The sequence below is a fragment of the Phoxinus phoxinus genome (assembly GCF_949152265.1).
Source record: "Phoxinus phoxinus genome assembly, chromosome: 8".
NCBI lineage: Eukaryota > Metazoa > Chordata > Actinopteri > Cypriniformes > Leuciscidae > Phoxinus > Phoxinus phoxinus.
Window position 1 is genome coordinate 24,142,599 of NC_136883.1, and position 27,538 is coordinate 24,170,136.

Genomic DNA, 27,538 nt, shown 5'->3' on the forward strand with positions numbered 1-27,538 from the left:
AATAATGATTTGTAAAGACTTCCAAAATTATCTTTAAAATACAATATCCTCACAAAAAAATGGGACGTTTCTCTTTTATGCCATATGAACTTTGTAAAAAATAATAATAATTCAAATACATTTGTGAACTGAATTTGTTTAAAAAAAAAACTTTTACTTTGGGTTTTAAAAATAATGGTGAAATTTAGCAACCTTAAGTGCCCAGCATTGCAATTTTTCAGCGTTCTGTCTGGACCACTATACTATACTATACGATTGACAATTAGCATATAGTTTGGATTGGCGGTATGGTTCCGTTCTGGGAGAGAACTCCCTGCGCATACATGCAGCCTAGCATAATCAGGATTTTAAAGTACAACATAATTCGAGAATTTATTCTGATTCAAGGGGAATCAGAATGCCAAATCCTGACTGACGAGAGGAGGAGCTGGGGATGGAGGAGGGTATTTAGCTCCTGAGAAATGCGATAGCTGCTGATAATACTGAAGGAGCTTATATATGTATACAGTGATAGGCGTCGCATTCCTAGGTAGACGTGGATCAGCTGACAGTCAGCTGCTGCGAGCCTGACTAACGTGACCTGCCAGAACTAACGCTACACTTGATTTTTCCCAAATTATCCCTCAATTAAAATTTTGTCTAAGATAAAAAATTAAAATAAATTATGAATATAATAAAATGGGTGGTTTAAGTTTTTGTTTTGTTTTTTTCTTTCTGAAGGGAATTGTTAACACTTTTCACACAGCGATTAAAAAAATAAAAAAAGCCACCGCCAGTGTTTTTGATCATTTTTATAAAATTTTCATGGTCCTCATAATATTTTGTTGTATGAATATCTGAACATGCAATATATAAAAGAAGGAACAGACCCTCTGCTTTAGCTTCATGCTTTTATCAACACGTTAATGTGGGTGAGTTTCATTTAAAAAAAGCGCAACATTTTAAGCAAAACTGAGAAAATCATGTTTTTGTAAAACACTACATCTGGATCGGATTCAGAACGATGAACAAAAATGAGATGGAGTAAATCGAGTCCATCAACACCCCTAATGCCTGCAGTCATATAGCTCTTCCTGGGTCAACATTTCATTCAGTAACATTATAGGCAGTTTTGATTTATATGCTGATTAATGTTGATGATCACATTTTTTTTACATTTGCACATAAGCTTGTTTCTGCATCTTCTTCACATGTTTTGTTTGATCAGGAGATTCAGTACCCTTTCAAAAGATGTGTCATAGCTCCAGTGCTTAATTTGTAACGTGGGAGGTCCCGGAAAAAAAAATTACACTGCCTAGTGCTTCTCAATTTTTTTTCAATAATAATTTTATTTTTAGCCAAGAACCCCCTGACCGACCCCAATCATTTGAGATAGAAATAACTGATGTGCCATCATTATGAGATTTATTAAACAAATAAAAAACATTTGCAATAATAAACATTTGCAATAATAAACAATGTATCATTACCGATAACTGATCGTGCAGTTTAATTACCCCTTGACTGGCCCCAAACATGTTTGATAAAAGAAACAGGCTACAGTGTGTATATATATATATATATATATGCTGCGTTACATTTTAGCTCAAAAACAATTGTAATAAAAGATAGGATCATAAGATGTGCAATATATCGGGAAACATTTTACCACTTAAGTTTTGTTTTGTAAATCGCCAGACATGATTTTTACCACTTCATTAAGTTTTGCCATGTAAAAAGCATTTCTTTAAAGTTAATTTCGTTTTGTATAAATTGTATCTTAATTTTAATAAATGTTTCATCAACCAATTGCATGTATTTAATAAATAAAAAGCAAATATAGCAGATAATAACCGTGACATTGAGGCGCCGGCGCGTCGCGTTCACTTGCATTGTATTGTTAACTGGAGCGCATCTCATCATAAATGAATGAAACTCAGCGTAGGCCTATGCCTCATACATTATCATTAAATATCTTTGCTGCATCCTTTCTAGAACAGACAAGGGCTTTCTCGCGGCTCGCATCAGCAGAGCATTGTATCGTCCATATACCGCAAAACAATCAGCGAATGGTGGACGGGTGCGGCTTTGAAAATTGAATGTCAAAAAACTTTGGTGCGGATGATGAGTTTTGTGATGCGGTTGCGGATGAAATAATACCCCATCTGCGCCTCTCTATCGATAACAACATTGAGCACTACACAAATAATAATTCAATTTTTTTAATTTAGGTGATTAATTTTCCATAGTGACATAGGAACGGGCACCTTTTTTAGGTGCCGGATCCAATAAAAAAGGTTCCGGATCCAACACCGGAGGTGCCGGAACATGTTCCGGCGTGTTCTGGCTCAAATTAAGCCCTGCATAGCTCCCCCTACCGTATAATAGTGAAAACCCGGAAATTTGCGTCAATGGCGGGGAAGCGTTTTCCCACAAATTACAGAAATTTCTGTCAATGGCGGGGGAAAGAGTTAAAGTGAGTGTATTTGGTAGTGAAATCGTTTCGAGTTATTAAAGTTAGTACAATGTGTTTTTTTTTTTTGTGTGCAAATTTGGAATAGGCCTACATACAATTCTCATGAATAATTCACAGTAAGACCAGGATTGGAATGTGTATTCATAAAGTAAAAAAGGTAAATTTTGTAATTACGTTCGTTGACTAGAAGTTAGCATGTTGCTAAGCTAACAACACAATAATAAATAGACTTTTAAAAAATAGATACAGTCATGGCCAAAATTGTTGGCACCCCTGGTAAATATGATCAAAACTGGCTGTAAAAAATAAATCTGCGTTGTTTATCCTTTTGATCTTTCATTCAAAAAATTGCCAAAATTCTAACCTTTCATTGAAGCAAGAGAATTGAAAGTGGGGCTAAATCACAATATGAAATAAATGTTTTTCTCCAAAACACGTTGGCCACAATTATTGGCAAACTTTTTGCAACCTCCTTTTGCCAAGATAACAGCTCTGAGTTTTCTCCTATAATGCCTGATGAGTTTGGAGAACACCTGACAAGAGATCAGAGACCATTCCTCCATACAGAATCTCTCCAGATCCTTCAGATTCCCAGATCCATGTTGGTGCTTCTTCTCTTCAGTTCAGCCCACTCATTTTCTATAGGGTTCAGGCGAGGGACTGGGATGGCCATTGCAGATCTTGGTTTTGTGCTCAGTGACCCATTTTTGTTTTGATTTTGATATTTGTTTTTGGATCACTGTCCTGTTGGAAGATCCAAACATGGCCCGTTATAAGATTTCTAGCCCCGGCTGTTAGGTTTCGATTTTTTATCTGTTGGTATTTGATCCAATCCATGATGCCATGTATCTGAACAAGATGTCCAGGACCTCTGGCAGAAAATTAGGCCCACAGCAGTAAAGATACAGCAGAGTATTTAATTTTACACATGGGGTACTTTTTTTATCCCTGTGTGCACCAAACCCATCTAAAGTGTTTGCTGCCAAAAAAGCTAATTTTTTGTTTCATCTGACCATAGAACCTGTCCCGTTTGAAGTGCCAGTAGTGTCAGGTACTTTTCAAACATTCTATGGACAGAGGAACCAAAAAAATAGCTTTTTGGCAGCAAACACTTAAGATGGGTTTGGTGCACACAGGGATAAAAAAGTATACCCCATGTGTAAAATGAAATACTCTGCTGTATCTTTACTGCTGTGGGCCTAATTTTCTGCCAGAGGTCCTGGACATCTTGTTTGGATCTTCCAACAGGACAGTGATCCAAAAACAAATATCAAAATCAAAACAAAAATGGGTCACTGAGCACAAAACCAAGATCTGCAATGGCCATCCCAGTCCCTGGCCTGAACCCTATAGAAAATGAGTGGGCTGAACTGAAGAGAAGAAGCAGCAACATGGATCTGGGAATCTGAAGGATCTGGAGAGATTCTGTATGGAGGAATGGTCTCTGATCTCTTGTCAGGTGTTCTCCAAACTCATCAGGCATTATAGGAGAAAGCTCAGAGCTGTTATCTTGGCAAAAGGAGGTTGCAAAAAGTATTTAATAAAAGGGTGCCAATAATTGTGGCCAACGTGTTTTGGAGAAAAACATTTATTTCATATTGTGATTTAGCCCCACTTTCAATTCTCTTGCTTCAATGAAAGGTTAGAATTTTGGCAATTTTTTGAATGAAAGATCAAAAGGATAAACAATGCAGATTTATTTTTTACAGCCAGTTTTGATCATATTTACCAGGGGTGCCAACAATTTTGGCCATGACTGTATATATTAGGTAAAATAATGCAATTTAAACTTTTCATGGAAACATTTCATAAAATACAACATGTACATTTTTAATCTACATTTCTCTCAGCTCAAGTGATCCACCATCTCGAATCTTCACTCTGCTCGTCGCAATGCATTCTCTATGTTTGTTTTTGCCAAAAACAAGATGTCTTAAAGGCAAAATTATGTTGCTGGCTACCTTTTAGAGCAGCTTTTGCGTAGGGAGCGTGCCTATGATGCATTCAAATACGTTTTATGTAGGCAACTGAGGTTTTGTGACCAGGCTTCTGTGTGAATAACTGTTTCTTTAGCGTTCCTGAAATCCGTACCGAGGCAGTTGCAGGTCATTTGTCTTTCTGTTTAACAGGCCTAGCTTACCGCAACTCGCTGTTTGATTTGCACACTGGTTGTCCTAGCAACGTGCAGTGTCCGTGGACAGTCCTTGGCCTTCGCAGGGCAGGCTTTTCAAAGGGAGGCGACCTTGACGAGGAGTGCGATTCTGCACTCTGTTTGTGTACATTTGTCGCGCCTGCGTTCAGTGATTTGTTCCCGTTTTGGCTGCGTTTTCAAAACCGTGTTTCTGTTTCTAGGGCAACAAGAAGAGCGACGAAGCCGTCCAACTGAAATTCTCCAATACAGAGAAGTCTGTGTGGGGATAGAAGAGTGAAGAGGGGTACCGAAAAGAAAGGGATGAATGGAAGTTCCTTTCTCTTCGATATCACACGCAGTGGCCTTTTAAAAAAAAAGGAATAGGGTTAAACAAGCCTGCGACACCTCAGGAACTCGGACGGACATGCTCATTGAATATTTCTGTCATGATGTGTCACTATGCAGTTGTGTATGTGTGTGTTTTCCTATTGTAAATGTGTACCAATCCTCTCCCTCTCCAGTCCAGAAGCTTTTTGGAGCGTCAGCCACGACTTTACATGAGTCTTGCTTGTCAGAGCGAATGTAGCCAAGGGTCAGGGTGAACACACAAATACACTCAGACGTTAAGCTTCACTGACAGGCGCTTCCAATCCCAGCTAAACAGCGCTGGAAAGCCATGTAAAGTGTGTTGTGTTCAAGTATGTCCAAAATAGCCTTTTTTTTTTACTTAAGTAACCTATTTGACTGTGATGGTGACATTCCAAATGAAATATGACATGAATAAAGTCTATGAATAAAGAGATTACAGCAAAGCAGGAGTCATTTTTGTTCAGCTATTTTTATGTTTTTTTGACATACCTCTGCGTCATTCTGCTTGGCTTACAGTATTAAGACAAACACAGGAGATTAAGGAGAAACGGTATTCCTTCAGAACAGCGACGGCAGACTGAGGTGATTAAACTTTCACTAGATTTGCCATCTAATTAAAGAACTTAATGAACCGCCGGTGGGGTTTTATTCATGAAATTTTAAGACCCATCGACGTGAAATCTGGGTAAATGATCTGTTGAGAGTCCCATATTGATTCTGAATGAGGTGTAAACCTACAGTTACTGTGCTGCTGGGATTTAGTTGTTTTGTTTGGTCCACTGTTACTCTGAAGTGTTAGATGTTGGCAATATTATTCACATGAATAATTCTGTGATTTTTTTTCTCTCTCATTTTGTGTGCATGTTTACAAGGAAATAAACCTGTAACTGCGTTCAACTGATGTCAGTTATGTTTTTATTTATTTATATAATTTATAATAAACTATTGTTTGAATTTAAGCACAAAAACTCCCAATATGGTGAAAAAGTATGATGGATTTTTTATAACTAAGTCAGCATAGTCAGCAGTGTTATTTGAGTATTAGTCATCTAATATATATACTATGTATTAATATATCAAATGGGCTTTTATCTGTAGATCTTCAGTTTTTATTCTAATTTTAGTTTTAACTTTTAGTAATTTTTATATGATTTTTTATGAGTTATTTTAATATTTCTATTTAGCTTTTAGTCATTTTAGTTTTAATAATTTTAGTTTTATAGGCTTTATAGCTGTATTGAACTCTACATAGCAATTGAACCTAAATTAATCAACACTGAATTCCGCTGAATAATCACAGTTTGCATCATTGAATCATGTAATGTATCATATGTAATGCTGTATCGGTGCAGCAAACGCTTTGTACGTTCCTCATTAGTTCTCTCACTACAGTATATCTGAATGTCACATCTCACTTTCTTTCATTCTGACTCTCCCTCATTCCTGTGATTCGTCGTCTCCCAGGGCTTCAGAAATATTGTTGTAGGTGGAAGAGTTCGTGTCTAACCTGGAAAAGTGCAGCGGTTCTGATATCTCCCATAAAAGCCTTGACTCTGTGCCACAGCCATTAGAATTCCACAGAGGACAGAAGAAGGGTGATGTGTACAATTCACCAAAAAAACTCCCTCACTATCTCTATCCCTCAGCCATCACTTTACCTCCCGTTCTCACGCTCTCATTCATGCCGTTCTCTCTCTCTCTTTCTCTCTTTCTCTCACCTGTCCTCTCTCTCCTCAGGCGAACTTATGTGGCTGATAAAAGGAAGGGTTTTCAAAGGCTTCAGCACTTCAGCACTTCCGATGTATTATTCTGGCCAGAAAATCCCTGGCAAAAATTGCTTTCCATTTTCCCTACTCATAATCTCTTCTGCTTCATCCTCTTTAGAAAGCCAGAAGCCAGCTGATTGGATGTCAGCAGAATAATTTAGTAGAAGAGAGAACACGCGGGGACGTTTTTATTTTGTCAGTGAGGAAATGCTCGTCTTTGTGAGACATCTGAATCCATCACAGTCACTGAGACGTTGAGCGTTTAGAAGGTATGTCAACGGGTGTTTGTGTATGTCTGAAGTTTGATAAAGATTTACTGTCATCCCACAACCCCAAAATGAGGAAAAACAAAGACAATTCATCATTTAGTTGATTTATTGTGATGTCATAATGTCCTTTTTTATTGCACACTGCACCGTGGGTACTGTTCTATTGCTTTTGTGTTCAAACCGAAAAGTTCAGTGCCTTCCTAAAGTACGGTATACCTCTTTTACAGATCTGAAGGAGATTGTTTTTTTTTTGTGAGAAATCTTTTTAACCCTTACATACAACTTTGAAATCACCCCAAATTGTTCTTGATACATCCAATGAACATGCCGTTTCAGAAAAACTGTTTGAAAAAAGTATATGGGATTGAAAAATGTACTGTTATTACTAACATATTTGACTCTTAAATAACCTCTACATACAACAGAAAAGAAAAAAAAACTATCCCATTCTCAAACTCTCAGGCCCGCGTGAAAGCAGTTCCGTGGATTTTCACAGAATTGGAAACCCTGTCCTTCATAAAGTAATACGCACCCCTTCTGTGTTCATTCAATAAATATTTTGGCTAATTTGATGACACATTTTTAGCTTCCAATAAGACAGAATCCGTAATACAGCTCTGTATAACACAATTATGCAGATGTTCCTACCAAAAAAGTACAGAAAATATGGGAAAAGAATGTGCAGATACCATTGGGACCTGGCCTTGAGTCTTGCCTATAACCTTAGTGATAAATAACCATAGTAAACATCAAGACTTGTTTGTATTATGTATGTGTTATTTGAATTTAGGTTTTATTCTAAATATATTCTATATAAAATATTTTCACAACTACCCCCCCCCACACACACACACACACACACACACACACACACACACAAACACACACACACAATATCCTCCTATGCCCAGACACTGAAAGGAATAGTTCACTCAAAACAGTCATCATGTTCTCATCCTCATGACTTTCTATATTCTGCAAAACACAAAATAAGCTAATTTAGAGAATGTTGTGGGGCTGTTTTGAAAATATTTTCTTGTGTTTCACAGAAGAAAGATCATACAGGGTTGGAAAGACATGAGGGTGAGTAAATTATGACAGAATTTTCATTTTTGGGTGAACTATCCCTTCAACAGGCGTTTTGTAGCTCTCTGATCACATGCTACACTCGTCGCTAGTTACTGACTGTAGTTCTGCTCACACATCAACTGAACTTGCTCTGAAAATTCAGATGCGACTCCTGTAAGAGTCAAGTAGTCAATTTGGTTGCCTAACCTGATTTAACCAAAGTGCAACATGTTCCTGGATCAACATTACAATCAACCAATCAGATTTGAGGGACAAGTTTAGGCAGTTACAGTAAGGGTTTGATGCTTCTACATCAGTCTTATTCACCTGTGATTTTGGGGATAACTTAGGGGGTAGAGTTAGGTTTAGGGGTAGGGATATGGTTAGGACAAAATTTTCGGACAGGAATGTCAAAATATGTTGACAGGAATGCGTCTAACTCGACTGGTTATAGGTTGTCTGTTTCTTTCACAACCAAACAGGACTGACAAGCGTATTCTGCCGTGGTGTGTGCAGATTTATGTCAAACATGAACATTTCTATGAAAGTTTTCTTTAAACTTTTCCACACAGTGACTCGTTTAGACACAGCTGGCTGATTCTGCAGTAAGACTCTCGATCCCCACTCTGACTTGAATGAAATTGCTGCAGTGGGTGAGGGAGGCTCGCTCTCGATTTGTGTTTCTGCGCAGACTGCAGTCTCGCCTCCCTCCTAAACCGTTTCTAAGCCACTCAGATGAAACCGCCACATTTGACTTTTTCCCTCTTCTCTCAAAAACATTCTTAAAGAGACTAATGCTGGAATGAGGACCCCTAGCAACTTAACGTGTGGAAAGAGGATGTGTGCAGATTTTGGGGTGGTGTTGCCTAGCCACAAAAGCACAGAGTTGCTGAGTATCATGCTGGAGTTTATGGGGCAGCAAACTGCTTTACATAACTCCATGATGTTTTTCTCCTATACAGTCACTTACTTATTAACTTTCTTTGTTTGTTTTGTAGGAGCAAAGTATTGTAAGAATTTGTAAGACATTGCCTGTGTAAAAGTGACCACTATAGTACTGGTTTCCAGGGTGTTGCTATGCATTTGCTAAGGTGTTTTTTTTAGCATTTAACTTACTATGCAGGTTCTATGGTGTTAGGGTGGTTTTTAGAATGTCATTGTGCTAGGATGTTGTAGGTGGTTTCCAGGGTGTTGCTAAGGTTTTCTAAGTGGTTTTTAGCATGTTACTTACTATGCAGATGCTAGGGTGTTCTGGGGGCTTTTGGAATGTCATTGTGCTAGGATGTTGTAGGTGGTTTCCAGGGTGTTGCTATGCAGTTGCTAAGGTGTTCTACGTGTTTTTTTAGCATGTTGCTAAGCAGTTGCTTTTATTAACATTAACTCATGTTACTGTACCAATGCAAGGGTGTTCTTATCATTGTGGGTTTTATCATTACTCTGCAGTTGTTAGGATATTCTAATCAGTTTCCAGGGCATTGCTATGCAGTTGCTAAGGTGGTCTGAGCGTTGTTTACCATGTTACTAGGGTGTTTTGGCTGGTTTCTAAGGCTTTGCTGTCTAGGTAGTCCATATCTATCCTGATCCATATAGATATGGCTTTAATTCCTACTTCAATGCTAGTCCAATGGATGTTTACAAGATTTAATAATTTGTCAGGCACAAATTTTTAATTTTAATTACATAACATCATTTACTTTAGGATTAGGTTTGTTGAAATTTCTAAACCTTCTTTTCAGCAGTATTAATCACTAATTAGTGAGTGAAAAGGGGGAGAAAACTGAGGAGTGAGGAAGCATATATATAGTAGTCTATATATATGGGTTTGGCTGCATTTTGATTGTATTTGTGTTGGAAGACTAAATCTGTCATCGATTGGCTGTTTTTCTGTTATCTGATTTCTTTGCTCCTGCTGTGCATGTTCACCTCATGGTACAGTTAACTGACACACAAATGATTTCCTTTGCTGCCATACGGATGAATTATGAATGTTGAGAGCTTTAGCATTTCTAGGTTACTGTTACATATTTGTTTACTATATCTCTTCATGACAGGCCAAGAATGGATGATCCTTAAATTACATGATAGAATTTGACACTTGCATTAGGTAACGTGATATTTTACAGAATCCCTTGCGAGCAAAAAACATTAAAACTCTTAACATTTTAGTGCTCCATAAATCGTCAGCTTGTCGAAGAACCCGAGCGTCCCTCTTTCTTCCATACGAACCAACAGAAAACATAGAAATGTATAAAACTTCTGAAATGTAAAAAAAGATGTCTGTAAAAAAAATGGCCCGGTTCCCTCTCACCAAAAGGTTCCGAGGAACCTCTCGTATTAAAACTATAGGACAAATGATAAGGCACAACAAGCCGATATCGAACAACAGAATACATTTTACATTCACTGCATCACAAAGCATTTTCCACGTCAGAAACGTAACCGATCATTTATTTTTCCACTGAAATGGTGCCGGTGCCAGAGTTGGGTTAGCAACATAATAATAGGACATTTCTTGAGCAGCAAATCAGCATATTATAATGATTTCTGAAGGATCATGTGGCACTGAATACTGGAGTAATGATGCTGAAAATTCAGATTTGCCAGTACAGAGATAAATTACATTCAAATCAGTTCTTTCAAATGATTGTTGTTTTTACTGTATTTTTTATCAAATATGTATATTTTCAAATACAACACAGTTTATGTTTTTGATAACAGTTTTTGGAGAGGACATTAACCTATTGTTTGCCATTTGACAGTACTGTTTCCTGGTTTGTCACAAGCCGGTTTAAGGGGCTTTTCTTTGGCAAATCAACTTTTATCCAATCGAAAAGTGCAGGACGGCAACAGCACCATGATGGTAGAAAAGGGGTAAGTGTCAACTTTGTAAGATTCACTTTACCTCACATGCTCATCTTCCAGACTTCCCATCCCTGAAGGCTACTCGTCACAGGCAGTGTAAACATATATAAGGAGACTGCATATCTGTGCTGCAACATAAACATGCATCACAGCCATCTCAACGTAATGCTTATGAGATGCAGTTAATGTAATATGTTTTCAGATGTCATGACAGTTTACTAAAATGGTGTTGTAACCTCTGGTATCAAGCCACTGCCTGTAATGAGACGACGTGAAGTTTGAGGCGCGAGCGCCCACTCGATGGTTTTCCTGCTCTGGCCCTCATGACCAGCGTAATACTGTCGTCGTGTGCTGTTAAAACCATCGGTTAAGATTCTGTACAAAATGTACAACATAGAAATACATACAGTTTAGATTATTACAATGAGGCCTACAAAAGAAAACGACCACAAATTGTATCCAGTATTGCAGGCGGAGCCATTTCTGTCAGTCTCTACTGTGGCCCAATCAAAACTGGTTTGAGTTTTACATCATCACATCATGGCCGTTTACAACATACATAATAAAGCTATCAAAACAACAGTTTCCAAAATCTCTCTATAAAGGATTTTTTTGTTCTTTTGTTTCTCTACAACAATGTCAGTTAATATTTACAACGAGCCCTAAAAATAATTTAATAATAAATCATAATCATACACACTTTCTACACGTTGTAGGCAGACCTAGTTCTTGGGCAGAGCACAATGTGTGCTGATTGGCTAACAGTCGCTAAGGAGCAGGAGTCTGGAGGAGGGGGCGGGGTCACAGAGAGGAAGTGGTGGAGTCAACAATCTCTCTTCCGTTGCACACCGTCGGAACGAAGTTGGCGCTCACGGATGCTTAAGGAAGAAAGAGCGAAAGGAGAATTAGACAAATGCAAAGAAGGTAAGGATAAAGGGATGTACAAGCGGTCGGACATAATATGAAGTCATTTTTTATCATGGTAAAAGTATATACTAGTGGCCGTCAAACCATCAAAACATGAGGAAAACATTTCAAATATGAGGGAAGAACAAAACACTAAACTTGGTTACGGCATTTATCAAAATTATTTGGCAAAAAATAACATATTTTATTTTAATATGCAAAAACAGGAAAAAGCATACACTGACTACAACATAATCAGTTATACTATACTAATACTTTGTTGATTCTGACTTATTTATACATGCGTTTATAATTTAATTCTATGACAGCCAGGCCAAAATATAATAAATAAAACAATTAACTCCTAGCATAACTGTGTAATATGCTTACAAAACAATTTTTAAAATAGTATTTGAACAAAGGGTGAAGATGTAAATTTTCCTAGGCCGGACATCACTTTTTGCCACTACTGTGTAATATATCATAATGTAGTTATGTTTGCAAGAAATTGAATCCAAAAATGTTTTATATATTATATAACCATGCAGTAATGAATATTTTTTGATTAGCTAGTTCTTTTACATTTATTTATGTATTAATTTCTGTTATATACTGCACATTTTGACATATGGTAAGTAGTAGGTCATCACTTATCAAGGTATTCCATGCATAATTCATATTTGCATACTGTGTAGTGTGTGCATGCCATATACCGCAGCAAAAGTGATAGTATGTTAAAATGTGACTCTGCCACTGATGGCCAACTTCAAAAAGGCACCACAAACTTTTCACAAAGTTTACCGACAACTTTTCCCTCCATTTCATTCTCTCATCACCTCCCTCCCCCTCTTTTCCCTCCTAGCGTGTGACTGTATGTGATCTCTGCTCTGCACTCCGCAGCGTCTTCTCTTCTTTGCAGTGTCTGTCATGTTATTTATTAGATGAATAAAATGTAAATAAAGATGAAACTGTTTACCTGATCTGTTTTTGTGCTTGTGAATAATGCATCAGAGCAGAAGCTGTTGTCTGTGCACACATGGGCTTATTACCCACCATCAGGCGGCAGAACGGCCTCTCCCTACCGTACCTTTCCTCTGTGCTCTTACACAACCGCTCTGTGTGACAATGCTGACATTAAAATCCTCAGTGTAAATTGGCATATCAAAGGGCTGTAATCACTACAAACCGCCTGTGTAAGCACTGCAGAAAGTTCAACATTGACAACCAGTTGTATTTAGAGCACAACTAAATTGCTTTGCAGCATTTTCTCAATTTATGCCGTTTCTGTTTTTTTTTTGTGGGTCGTGTCATCATGGTTGCAATTCTGCATGCTTGTGTATGTTATACATTATCACATTAGGCACATAATGCGATAACCATGATGACAATATGCACAACAAGAAAACTGTGGTCTGAGAGGTTGCTATGGCATTGCTTGTGTGTTTTGAATTGTTGTTAGTGTTCTAAGCATAGATATGTAAACGCAGATGCTACATTCGACCGATCCAGACACGTCATTGGTCACATCTGCTGAAGTATATTGCAGATATTCATACATGGGTCCAAGTTTAGCAGCCCATAGACAGTCGCTAATGAGACATCCATGTTTATATATATATATATATATATATATATATATATATATATATATATATATATACATACATACAGGTGAAACTCAAAAAATTTCTATATTGTGCAAAAGTTAATTTATTCTCAGTTCAAGTTTGTTATAATTTTGATGATTATGGCTTACAGCTATATGAAAAACTTTTCACAATGTTCTAATTTTGAATTTGAGGTTTTCATAAGCTTTAAGCCATAATCATCCAAATTATAACAAATAAAGGCTTGAAATATCTCAATTTGCATGTAATGAGTCTATATACAGTAATATATTAGTTTCACCTTTTAAGTTGAATTACTGAAATAAATGAACTTTTGCATGATATTCAAATTTTTCGAGTTTCACCTGTATGTATGTATATATGTGTATATATGTATATATATATATATATGGTTCTAAGTGTTTAAGCCAGTGTCAGAATTGAACTATTTGTATAAATGAGCAATATTTGCTAGTTGCCAGGTGGAAACTGTCGTCTGATTGTTCAGAACAGTAAGTAGGTGGTATAAATAATAAACGGTCTCTCTGGAAAATCATTATGAAAAAGAGATAAGACAACTGATGATTGCAGTGAATTTTCTCTGAATAGTGGCATTATTTATACATAGTATTATCTGAAAGTTTTTGTATTTATTTTGTTATTATTTGGTAATACTTTAAGATGTTTTGTTCATTGTTAGCTCATGTTAGTTAATGCATTAACTAATGTTCACTAATGATGAAACCTTATTGTAATGTTAGTTAATAAAAATAGTCGTTCATTGCTTGTTCATTATAGTGCATTTACTAATGTTAACAAACAGTAATGTATTAGTAAATGTTGAATTAATTTAGATTAATAAATGCAGTTGAAGTATTATTCATTCTTAATTCATATTAACAAATGTAGATAACTAGTGAAACCTTATTGTAACGTGTTACCAATTATTTATTTATTTTTAATCAAAATTCCAATAAGAGACTCTGGGGGAAAAGAAAAGCATGGAGATCAATAAAGGAATGTATAAATGAACAGAAGATCTCTCCTCAGTAAAACCCTATTCAGATGGGATTAGTTTAACATGGAGAGGTGGGGTAAAGTAATTGTTACCAGAGCTTCTCAGTGATTTTAGTCCCGTTCGAATGTGCCGTCACAATAATCATTATGGACAATGTCAGTAAAGATTACGGCGACTTTTACCTTCTGTAAAGAGGTCCATAAAAATGACCTCAGGTAATACTAATCCTGTGCGAATAGACCCGCTGTAAATATGTACGTAAATGTTCCGTCATTTTCTGTTTAAAAGTAGTTTTCTGCGTTTTTTCAAGTATGGAGTTGCTTTAAAAGGCATTCAGTTGCGCTCTACACACCATTCAGATCAAAAAGAAGGTTGAAAGCACTTGTCAGAGGCATCTTTTAGTGTTAGGTAAGTACCTATTACCAACATAAACCTGAATTTAATTAATACATCGTTCGACCAGACCAGATTTAACAATCTACCCTTGTTAAGATAATCCCGTCCGAATAGGGCTTAAGTCACACAATTTGCTGTATTTGTGGCATAAATGTAAAGTAAAGGCAATACTTAGTCAATGTTCAAATGTTTCTATCTAATATACAGTATCTGTTTGTTTGCGTGTAGATCTCACCATGGGACGCGTAGCTTGTGGCCGGCCCGCTTACACTGAACCGGTTCATGTTTAACCGATGACTGGTGACGTTCTTCTGAGGCTGGAACATGATGATGTGGACTTTGGGGGCAAACATGCAGCCCAGCACCACAAATCCGCTCAGACTGACAGATATACACATGGTTGTGGTTTGGACCTGAAAGAGAGAGGACAAACACAATTTATTTCTCACCCAACATTGTCTCTACGGTGACTCATTTATTCCGATAATCAGAAGCTATTAGTTGTGACTATCAAGAACCCCTTGGCTAATAAAGAGGTAGAGCACGGGGGTATAATAACAGTGACATTTAGCAAAGTGCGGCGTAAATAGCATTTGATTAGACGTAGTTGAATGTCTCCCATTAGCAACAATTTTCTTCCCAGTTTTAGATCTTCGTGTTGTTCCCCGCAGTCCCCCGTCAAGGCGCACCGCTGTGAGTGAAGGGATAAGAGGGATCGGATATAACAGTAAACTGAACAGGGATCTCTCAACCCCAGGGGAACACAACGCTGTTCCGCTTAAGGAACAATTTCACAGGGAGCTAAATGAATGGTATGATCTGTTTCAGTTAGACCTTTATCTCAATATGAATTATCAGTGGGTTTAAATACCGCAAGTTCCCTATTCGCGTAAGTTCATGTCCTAAAAAAACGCGAACCGATTAGCTGTTCTATTAGTCTTGCTCATATTTTCTGCAGTGTTATCAGCGTGGGCCATCTACAAAGCTGTCCTTATTCTGTTGTGTTGTACTCGGGTTGATTGGTGGCTCTGATCATGCGGCTGCATGCATTTGCACTCGGGTTTCTATATCTTTCAACTATCCTGCGCTTCCACAGGCATCAGCATTGTGGGCGAGTAGTCTCTGAGGGCCATGTCTCTTGAGCAAAGAGCCTCTTTTCGCACTTCATTGACTGCGGCCTAGTAAGACCCATTTTTGTCCTGCTCCCTGCAAGAATTCCTCCTTGCGTCAGCAGGCCATCTACGTCTGGCAATGCTGTTTGGGTACTTCAAGTTTCTATTGGATTCACTCGGTGTGGTGAATGACAAGCTCAGTTATAGACCCGCTAAGACACTGTCACACTGAATCACTCTATATGTTATATATTTGTTGCATCAACGAGCTATTGAGAAGTTGTCTGTTGGGGCTACGTGTTTGCTGAGGATTTAAATTTGTCAACAGATTTCTATCTGACAGTTCTGCTTGCTTGGTGTAATTCCTAATACACGTAACAGCTATCTGAACAGCAGGCATTTTGCAGTCCCACAAGCACGGATACAAGACAACATTGTCTGTTTTGCATGTTAATGGATTTTTTTTCTGGTTCCGCTTTTCAGCTCAGATCAGTTTGATTCATTCTCACTAAATTAGATTAAATCTAGCTTTGTTCAGTTAGCTTCAGGTACTTTAATTTGATTTGAGCAGAGTTTCTGCTTATGTCAGACAGGACTGGGCAAAGTAAAGTTATGTTAGGAATTGGTTACTTTTAAATTCATGAGTTGGAATTTTAATTAATTTGGCCAGACCCCAAAGGAGAGATAAATTAATTTAGAATTGTACAGTAACAAATATGGTTGTAATTTAAGTGAAAAATTTAAGAACGAACCCCCAGAATTGGGGCAGAAGGTCTCAAATGGCATTTCATTGCTGGTGTTTTCATTAATATAATAATCTTTAACATTAATAGTCATTTTTTAATTACTCCAAGATTTAGATTTGGCATATGCTGTATAGAAAGATTTTTTTTTTAAATTTCCTTTGGGTTTCATAGAAGAAAATAAGGCCCTGTCCCAAATGGCACACTTCATATGCACGTCTTGTGGACTTACAATGGCTGCCGCATGCGCGTGTCCGTTATGGTAGGGCATCTCATTTGTCATTTTAGGTTGCAGAAGGGTGCTCACTAGTGCCCCCTTTGCGGTCAATATGCGCCCTCGTTTTTTGCCAAACCGCACTGATGCAAGCTCTTCTTCCCAACAGTCAAAGCGCGGTTACTTCACGAAAGTGCGGACTCAGAGGAATACCTCTAGTGTTTAGGGTGCTATTTGGGACAGGGCCAAAGTCATAGAAGTTTGACACAATGTGAGTAAAGGGTGACCGAATTAAACATTTTGGGTGTCTTGCCCTTTTAAAAGTCACACTTTTCTTTGAATTTCAGTTAATTAGAATTTTACAGAATGTTTGTCTCAGACGTACCCTGTAGTCACTGGAGGTGACGTAGAAGATGGGCAGAAAGGCCAGCCAGATGATGCAGGTGGTGTACATGGTGAATCCGATGAACTTGGCCTCATTGAAGTTCTCCGGACATTTGCGGGTCTTGAAGGCATAGACCGTGCAGAGGACCACCAGAACCACGTTGTAGCTTAGCGAGAGCAGCATGCTAGAGTCCCGTACGTTACACTTCAAAATGACAGTCTGACGTTTCTCCGGCGTGGTGAACCGCCGCGTGCCGGGAACTTCCACTAGTAGCCAGACGGACACTAACAAGAGCTGCACTGAGATCAGTGACAGACAGATGAACACCTGTGAGCTGGGACTGATGAAGCGTGGTCGCTGAGCCCCGCCCTCCTTCACGCCGCTGAAGATGCGAGCGATTCGATTGGTCTTCGTGAGCAAGGCGGAGTAGCACACTGCGAACGAGGTACCGAGGCCTAACCGCCGCAGCGTGCACACGATAGGCGACGGTTTCGCGATGAATATGAAAGTCATGACGTACGACATGAAGACACCAAGCAGCAGAATGTAACACAGCTCGCGACCTGACGCTTTGACCAGCGGTGTGTCGTTGTGCCGAATGAAAACGATGAAGACCATTATGGTACAGATGAAGCCAACGCATGCAATTGAGATGGGCCCGATGGCCCAAGCGTCCTCCCACATGATGTAGTCCTCAGGAAGGTCGTAGCATCCGATCAGGTCAGGACGGGGCCACTGGCCAGGTGCGCAGGGCATGCATGTGAACTCATCTGGCAGGTATTCATAGGGCTCGCAGGGAGTGCAAATCCAGCAGCAGTATTCACCCGCTTGCATCTTCTTCATCTCATTAGGAGCGCAAGGGTCGCTGCACTGAGACGTGGGTACGTCCGCTCCTCTTGGCCAGCCGATCAAGCCCTCGTTTAGAGAAAGAATCTCCGCCCACTCTCCGATCTGGATATAAGTGAACTTGTCGCTGCCTGGCACTCTCTGGTAGTTGAAGATGTTGTAGCGACCCATTCCGTCACCATATGCGTCAAATTTTACTTGATTCTCCAAGCCGACAGGGGAGAATGGAGCTAGAGAGGGAGTATGAGAAAGAGGGGGAGAAGTTATTTCACACATATTAAGTGGGATGAAACACATTAACTCAAGAACAGATAGTTCCCTTTATGACTGTCTTTGGTTATTATCAGTAAGTACGTAAACGGCTGCAGGCTCATGAAGCAGGCGAAGAGAAGTATCATCGAATCTCTAAACAAAATGACTACACGATGCCATCCGACTTCAAGCAGAGAACATATCAAGGGTTTGAGGAGGAATCGGGCTGTTTTTCTGTCAGGGTTTATGTGCTAGGTATTGGTTTTATCGCTCATATGAAGTCTCCCACACACCTCTGTAGTGTAGCTCGGGGCTCTGGGAGGAAGCGTCCTTGGTCAGCACATTGCAAAATAAGACATGGGCAAATGAGCACAGAGGAGCTGATGCTTCTGTCTCGAGTTTTAGCCTCAGGGAAAATGATATATTGTGAACCGAAAGAGAAGACAAGAAAAAAATGTCCCTCAAGGGATGATGGTGAAACTGTCACTACTGATTGTACAAGTGATTATTTTTCTATAGCGGCAAGAAAAAAAAAGAGAAGAGAATTGAAGTTATGGAGATCTGTCTATCTGTCTGTTTATTGTTTTATCTATCGTTCTATCTGTTGTTCTATTGATCTATCGTTCTACATGTATCTATCAATCTATTGTGTCCATCTAAAAAAATTATAGTAATACCATGTTATTTATTTACTTTTCTTTTCATTTTAATTATATGTAAACACACAAATAGTTGCCTACAGCCACACCTGGTGCAGAATGTTTTCTCTGCATGGTGTAATTGCTCAGAGGGTCTCTGGAAGCTTTCTGCTGGATGATGATTCATCAGATAAGGAAAACAGGTTAGAAGTTATGAACCCCATCATTCACAAAGATAACGTCAATATCAACTTCAACCCCCATGCACTCACAGACCCCCACATACGCATGCAGCTGAGGTGCGATGAAATCCACAAACATCTTGCTGTATTCGAGAACTTCATAGTGCGCTGGATCAAATTAACCTTCTGTGGCCCATAGTTCATTTCTTTGTTGCTCATCTGTTCATTCCACGATTTGATGGCAGGCGACTGACCTCGGTAATGTGTAATCATCCGTCACTGGCGGCAGATGCCGAGCACACCCCTGTATTAAATAATCAACATATGGTAACAGGATAACTATAATATAATTACCCGTTACAAACACTAATTGCAGTTAATTATCTTGCGCTGAGCCTCCAAGGATATGGACACCATTTGTGGAACAAATACATTTGATATAGGATTCATAGAGACAGTCTGATGAATGGATGGAGATAGGATCTATCTATCTATCTATCTATCTATCTATCTATCTATCTATCTATCTATCTATCTATCTATCTATCTATCTATCTATCTATCTATCTATCTATCTATCTATCTATCTATCTATCTATCTATCTATCTATCTATCTATCTATCTATCTATCTATCTATCTATCTATCTATCCATCCATCCATCCATCCATCCATCCATCCATCCATCCATCCATCCATCCATCCATCCATCCATCCATCCATCCATCCATCCATCCATCCATCCATCCATCCATCCATCCATCCATCCATCCATCCATCCATCCATCCATCCATCCATCCATCCATCCATCCATCCATCCATCCATCCATCCATCCAACCTAAAGTCCTGCCGTAGACAAAAAAAGAAAAAAAGTAGGGTATAATGTATGATCCATCATATTGTTTATCTGATACAACATTAAATACCTATGGCTCATAATCAGTGTCAATCACAATATATCTGTGCATCCCTGACAGATGTTTGCATGTTTTGTCATGGGATGACACAGATGCAGTAAATCCACAAATCAGGCTTGTAGTCTGATGCTCTCTTAAAATAGCTCAATTGATCTGAACAGGTTGCACAAGACCGGCAAGAGCAGTTTAACCTGCAGTTCTGTATTATTGCTTGACACAAACCACTCGGACTGCTCATGGAGCGTAGGGACATAAACTGACTGAGGATGAACATGAATTTATAATTTACATCTCTTTCACCGTAGGGAATTCACAAAGTTGTTTACATTTGTTTTGACACATTAAAAGGGTCATCGGATGCCCATTTTCCACAAGTTGGTATGATTCTTAGGGTCTTCATATAAAGTTTATAACATACTTTGCTTAAAATTCCTTTTTACCTCCTCAAAAACAGCTCTGTTCACAGCGACCCGTTTCAGTGCATGTCTCTCTAAATGATAATGAGCAACTGCTCACCCCACCCCTCTCTTCCATGGGGGGTGTCGACACAAGGCACGTAAAGTGCTGCCATGACAACCTGCCTTGGTGGACAGTATACAAATGGCTGAGGGCGGTAATATGCTAATACCGGACAGTCCGTCAGCAGTCGTGGGCGGAGCATGAGCAATATGACATCATATTGCTCAGAAAATCCAAACGGCTTGATTGTTGAGAGTATTTAGACGTTTTGAGGATTTAAAAAAAGAGTGAATTGTTTTTTTTATTGTATGGTGGTTGTGTCCACACTGAAAAGACACATTTATATGCAAACACCATATAAAAAATAATTTTGCATCCGATGACCCCTGTAAGGCATATAGATCATCATAGGCATAACATATGCCTGTATCAATCAATGTTGTTGAAATGAGTGTAGTTGATATCGGGTGTCATGCACTTATTTTTTGGAAGGAGAACAAATATTTTAATACCATAATACTGTAGTCCTATAAGACATTGTTCTGCTTGTCTGTGTTTGCGTGTTCCAGATGAATGGGGATTATTCAATGACTGTTTCTGCAGGTTATGCCAGTGGGTGGTGACAAGTGACTGTCTTTATGAGTGAATCATTAATTTAACACCTGTTTTGTTGGGGGTTTTTTTGTGCATTTTTGTCTTTGTTATGATGAGACAGTTAGTTGACAGGAAGCGAAGTTGGAGAGTGAGAGGGGGGCGGGATCGGGAAAGGTCCACAAGCCGGGACTCAAACTCGGGAGCCTGAAACACAAACTGTGCTATATGTCGGCACACTGCCCACGAGGCTATTGGCACCGACAGGCAACACCTTTTTGAAAATTTGATGGTAGAGGTAGATGAAATGAAAACAAAAGCTTCTAAGTAGTTGTACACACTAACATTACCTTTTTTGCTCACCAGCCACTGTCGCTATAGTGGTTTTCCAAAGTTACTAACCGCTCAGCATTTTCACTGGCCACAATTTTGACATCGATACCATGGGCAAAAACTATCACTAATTGACCCTTCGCTAAGCCCCGCCCTCCTTAGTTACTGTTGCTACGCCTGACAAGCTTTCGTGCCTGCCACGTCTATTACAGTATGTGCACCGGTGTCAGACATTCCCAAGGAGATAATTAGTCATTTTTGGCGAACAGGTGAAATATCTGAGAGAGTAAGACAAAAGGGACTGCAGTATGCATTCAAGGGATATATCCACGACATAATATGCAACTGATTAGAGAATAATTTCATCAAAATTGAAGCTAAAGCCTATAGGTCGCAGCGCAAGAAGCAGACGCCTCATACGCTGACCATTCAAATGGGAAACACACAAATTGAGGAACAGCTATGTACATGCACAGCAGAGTAAGGTCTGATTGGATTGGGGTAAAGTTACTTAGGGGTAGGCCGTCGATTAACAAAATGCTGAAATATATTTTAAAGTCCGTCAGTGAGCCTCCGTCTTGTCTTTAATCGTCTTATTTTACGTTCAAATATATGCATTATGAACAAAGAACCATTAATCCTGTCGACATTTAGTTGTGAATGGGGCGACCCACACTGCTTGATCCACGCCCAGCATTTCTCCCCTAAGTTTTTGGGTTTCGGGAAGGGAAAATATTCCACCCCACCGTACTTTTAGGATACCGTGTATCAGATTTGCACAATCCATACGCACAACGCTTTGGCATGTTTCTCTCGCTCAAGCGAAAGCTTGCCAGACCTCCAGCGACTAGTTACGGTTGCTAAGCCGCGATTGGCCAGTGACGGTTTTCGGGCGTGACTTAGCGAAGGGTCAATTTGGCAGCAGTTATATTAGGCTGTTGTCACTTTAATTAAGACCTGATGCATTTGGACCATTTTGACATTGTTTTGTGTGTTTGGCTGTTTAAGTACAAAAATATAAACTCAATTAAGTACTGATAGACGGCTTTATCTGCGCAAAATTATGGTGTAAGCACAAAATCAGCGGGAATGAGTCAAATGATGCGCAATACATGCAATACCACGATTGAATTTTTAAAATATATTATACATAAAATTCAACCCGCTAAAGTGGCTTGTAGGAGTAACTACACGCCACTGCTGAAGTCCACCAGCATTTGGCGGCTTAGTGAGTGTTCATTTCAAGACCTGCTAATAATGACACTTCACTGAATGGCAAATTTAATTTGTATTAAAATAATTAAAATAAATAATTTGTATTTAAATATTTCCCCCCACACAGAATTTAGCATTTTATTTTGATACATTTCAACTGAGGATTTTGCATTGTTATTTTAAATACATTTTCATGTATTTATGCCCATCTCTGATTGTATTCAACATAAAACTGCTGCTGGCTTCATTTTCTTTCATTGTAGCAGCTTGTGCTGTCTATTTCTGTCTCTCAGGTAATATACGCATGCCAGTTATTTTTTAAGCTCCATGGTAACGTTATTTTCCGTTTTGACAGAGACACAGAAAACTGGCAATGTGACATCACCACTGAGCATGATCCGCTTGACTCAGGTAACACAGCATGTCAGTCTGGCGTCTGAGACGTTTCCAAAATTCAGGGTTTAAAAACAACATATCTCTGCCATGCATACCTATGCAACTGACAGTCGCCATTCAGACACAGCATCCCTGGCGAGGACACAGACGCACATCCGCAGAGCTGAGTTTGACAGTTTGAAGAGCTTCTTCACAGAGAAAGAGAAAGCAGAAAGAAATGATAAAGAGGTGTGTTGTGAGTTGATAGCAATAGTGGAAGACTACAGTTATTTTATTCGAGTTGCACATTTAAGGATTTGTGACTAGCTTGACTAAATGAAGAAAATGACTTCGACCAATGACTCAGGACTCTACTTGAACTTGTAAATGACTCAATGTTATGAAAATAAAATATTTTGGAAAATGATAGTCACAGAACCACTAGCACCGCTCATCAGAGTCTGCAAAGTGCACAAACATGCAGAAGGTTGCCATTTATTGAGTTTCTTTTTCACTAACAATATCTGTATGTTTAACAAAATTAAATGTAAGACTTTTTAAATTCTTTTAAAATAATTTATTTTTATTTTTAACTCAACTCATGCATACAGAGTCCAAATGAAAAAGTGTTACCCATTAGTAACATTAAACCTTTGGTTCTTGTGTATACACGAGTTGATCAATAATTTCATTTGATTTGAGAGTGAATGACGACTAAATATCACTGTTCATTATACAAAGTTATCATATCACTACTTAAGATTTACATTAAACTGCTGGAAGTATGGATTGCTTTTATGCTACCTTTATGTCCTTTTTTGACCTGGAAAATGTTGAACATGATTGACTTTTATTGTGCAGACAAATTTATTGTACAGACAATTGTAGCCTTAACAAACGTGTGGTCCGAGACGATTTTTTAAATAATTTATGCTATAATACTCACCAAGACTGCATTTTAAAAATAAAAATACAGTAAAAACAGTAACATTGCAACCGATTATAATGTAAAATGTTTTCTGTTTTAATACATTTAAAAATGCAATTCATTCATGTGATGGCATTTATTATATAATATATATATATGTATATATATATATATATAAATATATATATATATAAATATATATATATATATATATATATATATATATATATATATATATATATATATAAAATATATATATTTGTAAATAAGTCTGTACTGTGACTTTTGATAATTTTAATACCTCCTTTTTTTGTTATTTTGGATTTCTTTGCATCATGAGTACTTTCAAAATGTTCTTTAATCTGAAGGGTTAAACATCAAAAAATTTTGTGATATACCGGTACTGCTTCCTTGTAACATTTATCTACAGCTGATAGAATCCGTTTTAGATGTAGATACATGTAAATATACAGTATGTACTGTAAATGTAAATATATTTTTCTTCTCAGATATTTATAATTCATAAATCAGAGATTTAATTTCCAGGAGGGAAATAATATAAGGCCCTTTTTTGAACGATAACATTACTTGATTCTTAGCAGGACAGATTGCACAAGGTGAGCCCCTGACTCGACATTTGTGTGAACTGTAGACTCAAGACTTGCTTATGGTTTAGTCAAAAACACATCCACAACTTTTTCCAGCTATATACTGTAAATGTACAGCAGTTTGGACACCGTGTTGTCAGTACAGAGATGCTATCCATGCTTTCACATCACTGTTTACATGACAATAAATCTTCCATAGAACAACAAATACACAAGCTCTTCTTTCTGTCGTGCCTGTTCAGTGTGTGTGTGTGCGTGCGTGTGTGTGTGTCTGTGTTAATGGTGGGTGGATGAGCGATGGCTTTGCTTCACAGTGTATTATGTTGTTGTTGTGTGTGTGTGTTAAGAATGTAAGCAAGGTAAAAACTCTTCTGTATCTTCTCAGTGTCAAATGATTTCGCTGCTCTGAAAATACACCATTGCTAAAATAATAATGTTGTGAGGCATGACAAATATTTACTCCAGATCTGTGAATTTGAGAGGCGGCTAATTAGTTGTAAGTGATCTAGTGGCTACAGATGGAGGTGATGGTTAAATCTCAGCATTGTGTGTGTGTGTGTGTGTATTTGTATGAGTTTGTGTGGTGATGGTGGGCGGACGAGCAATTGTTTTGTTTCATGGAGTGTGGGTTGAAAGTGTCTGAGAAAAGGAAAAACACAAATATCCGATCCTATTGTGTCTGTGTGTCTCTCAATAGCTCTTTTCCTAATTCTAGTGAGCTGCCTACCTACCTATACCTATACCTATACATCATTGGAGTTCCTGACAAGAAGACTGCTCCAAAAGGTTAGTAGCAGAATAATGCTGCCCTCTATATACCTGTGGTATTTTTTTCTTTTGAAATAAATAAATTGTCTTCATCACCAACATATTAAATTGATCAAAAGTGCAGTAAAGACGATTTCAATTTCCAATAAAAAAATCTTGTGTTCTTGTGAACTTTCTGTTCATCAAAGAAAAAATAATACTATATAAACACACCGAGTTGTGGTCAGAAGTATTAGCACCCCTGGTAAATATGATCAAAGATGGCTGTAAAAATAAATCTGTATTGTTTATCCTTTTGATCTTTCATTTAAAAAAAAAAATCACACTACTCTAACTTTTCATAGAAGTAAAAGAATTGAAAACATTGTGAAATGTTTTTCTCCAGAACACGTTGGCCGAGTATAATAATGAAATGGGTAATATAATAAATGGGTGCCAATAATTATGGCCAACCTGTTTTGGAGAAAAGCATTTTATTCATAATGTGATTTCAATTATTTTACTTCAATAAAAGTTTTTTTAAATGAAAGATCAAAATGATAAACGATACGGATTTATTTTTTACAGCCATCTTTGATCATATTTAGAACAAAATTTTGATCAAAATTTACATCCTCAGGGGTGCCAATAATTCCAACCACAACTGTACACATTTTTGCATCGCAGTGTTAGTGCTTTGTGCTTTCAAGAAATAGAAAGCCAGTATTCAAAATGGCTTACAGTAATACTATTAGCAATAGTGATTTTTAACTTACCCAGCAGAAAACAGCATATGCCAGTACTGCAAGCAGGTGTTGTGCAGCAGCGTTAGTACTGAACTCTTCAACATGTGACACTTTCAAAACTGCCATTTAAAAAAAAATTAAAAAAGTGTTCAAGAAGACAATATAAGCTAAATCTTAGTTTTGGTGATTTGACTGAACGGCTCACCAGTAGCCAGCACTATTTCTGTGGTACGTACAGTTTCCAGATATATCACTTATTAGATTCAATTTCGGATAGGATGTTACTTTAAAAGGTAGTAGAAACTTAGAAAGCAAGGCAGATCATGCGGTTTTGGAATAATCTAGAATAAGGCTAATATCTAGGCTTATACTTGTAGGCTAACATCTACAAGTGTGTGTTTGTGCTTAGTGTCTAAATGAGTGTGACTCAAATAGAAGCACTGCATCTCTCTATCTTGCTTTCTTTTTCTCTCTGTTGACAGAACACCCCCCTGTAACCCTACTGGATTACCTCACCACTTGATGCCATGTGGCGACCTAATTGCTATAGCAACGGCATGTTGCCACAGTGTGTTAGGGTATTCGAGGAGTCAGGCTCTTGGAGATGTGACAGGCTCCTCGCAGCACAGAAATGCTCTGACGCAGAGGGTGAGGTTTTTACACAACACCACTGACAAGAGGAGCTGTCTGTGAATAGCACTTTGTGACATCCAGCTAACCGTTTCTAACACTTTTAACATGCAATAAACCATAAACAGTTCCTGCTGGAGGAAGGTTCCAGAAGGTCGTGGAATATTCCTCTAGGTAAACCTGGTAATATTAACATCCATCTTTAGGTGATTCAATCACAAATTATCATATTTCACAAAATAGCATATTTTATGCTTCACAGTACAGTGTTTAATGTCATCATAGGTTTTTTTTTTTTTTTTTGAAATTCTAAATAATTTTAAAGTTGTAGTAATTTAGTTTTTGTCATTTTTATTCGTTTTTTAAATGACTATTATTACATTTTTATTTGTTTCAGTAATTTTAGTACATCCACTTAAACTAAATGTTTAACTAATATATATATATATATATATATAGTTATTATATATTTTATTATTATTAAATATATAATATCGTGAGATATTTTATTATTATTTCAGTTGTAGTTTTTTTATATTAATATATATATATATATATATATATATATATATATATATATATATATATATATATATATATTAATATAACAAACTACAACTGAAATAATAATAAAATGCATAGCACACACACATACTGAGTAAAATAATCATGTATAAATGGATTGTTTTACTCCATATTTGTGTGTGCTATGCATACTGATGCTTAAGAGAACAGTGACGTCAAAAAATATAATTTTTTGTTCCACTG

General features: G+C 37.8%; 2 protein-coding genes across 7 annotated transcripts in view; one reads left to right on the top strand and one right to left on the bottom strand.

The window, feature by feature from the left end:
- The window catches only part of elapor2a (endosome-lysosome associated apoptosis and autophagy regulator family member 2a), a 66,894-nt gene that overhangs the window by 32,076 nt on the left and 7,280 nt on the right, over window positions 1–27,538 (top strand). For 2 of the 6 annotated variants that reach the window (XM_079620252.1, XM_079620251.1), the window contains exon 22: window positions 4,808–5,850. In XM_079620252.1, coding sequence (XP_079476378.1) covers window positions 4,808–4,876 — 69 coding nt within the window. In that variant the 3' untranslated portion in view covers window positions 4,877–5,850. Of the gene's footprint in view, window positions 1–4,807; window positions 5,854–6,839; window positions 6,991–10,817; window positions 10,930–11,636; window positions 12,676–25,362; window positions 25,434–26,622; window positions 26,789–27,538 lie in introns of those variants that run through there. The other 4 variants (XM_079620254.1, XM_079620253.1, XR_013798491.1 and 1 more) reach the window with 3 other exon arrangements.
- The window catches only part of grm3 (glutamate receptor, metabotropic 3), a 31,817-nt gene continuing 15,942 nt past the window's right edge, over window positions 11,664–27,538 (bottom strand). The window contains exons 4-6 of the mRNA XM_079620255.1: window positions 17,302–18,377; window positions 15,083–15,260; window positions 11,664–11,798 (exon numbers count right to left, since the gene is read on the bottom strand). Coding sequence (XP_079476381.1) covers window positions 11,722–11,798; window positions 15,083–15,260; window positions 17,302–18,377 — 1,331 coding nt within the window. The 3' untranslated portion in view covers window positions 11,664–11,721. The remainder of the gene's footprint in view (window positions 11,799–15,082; window positions 15,261–17,301; window positions 18,378–27,538) is intronic.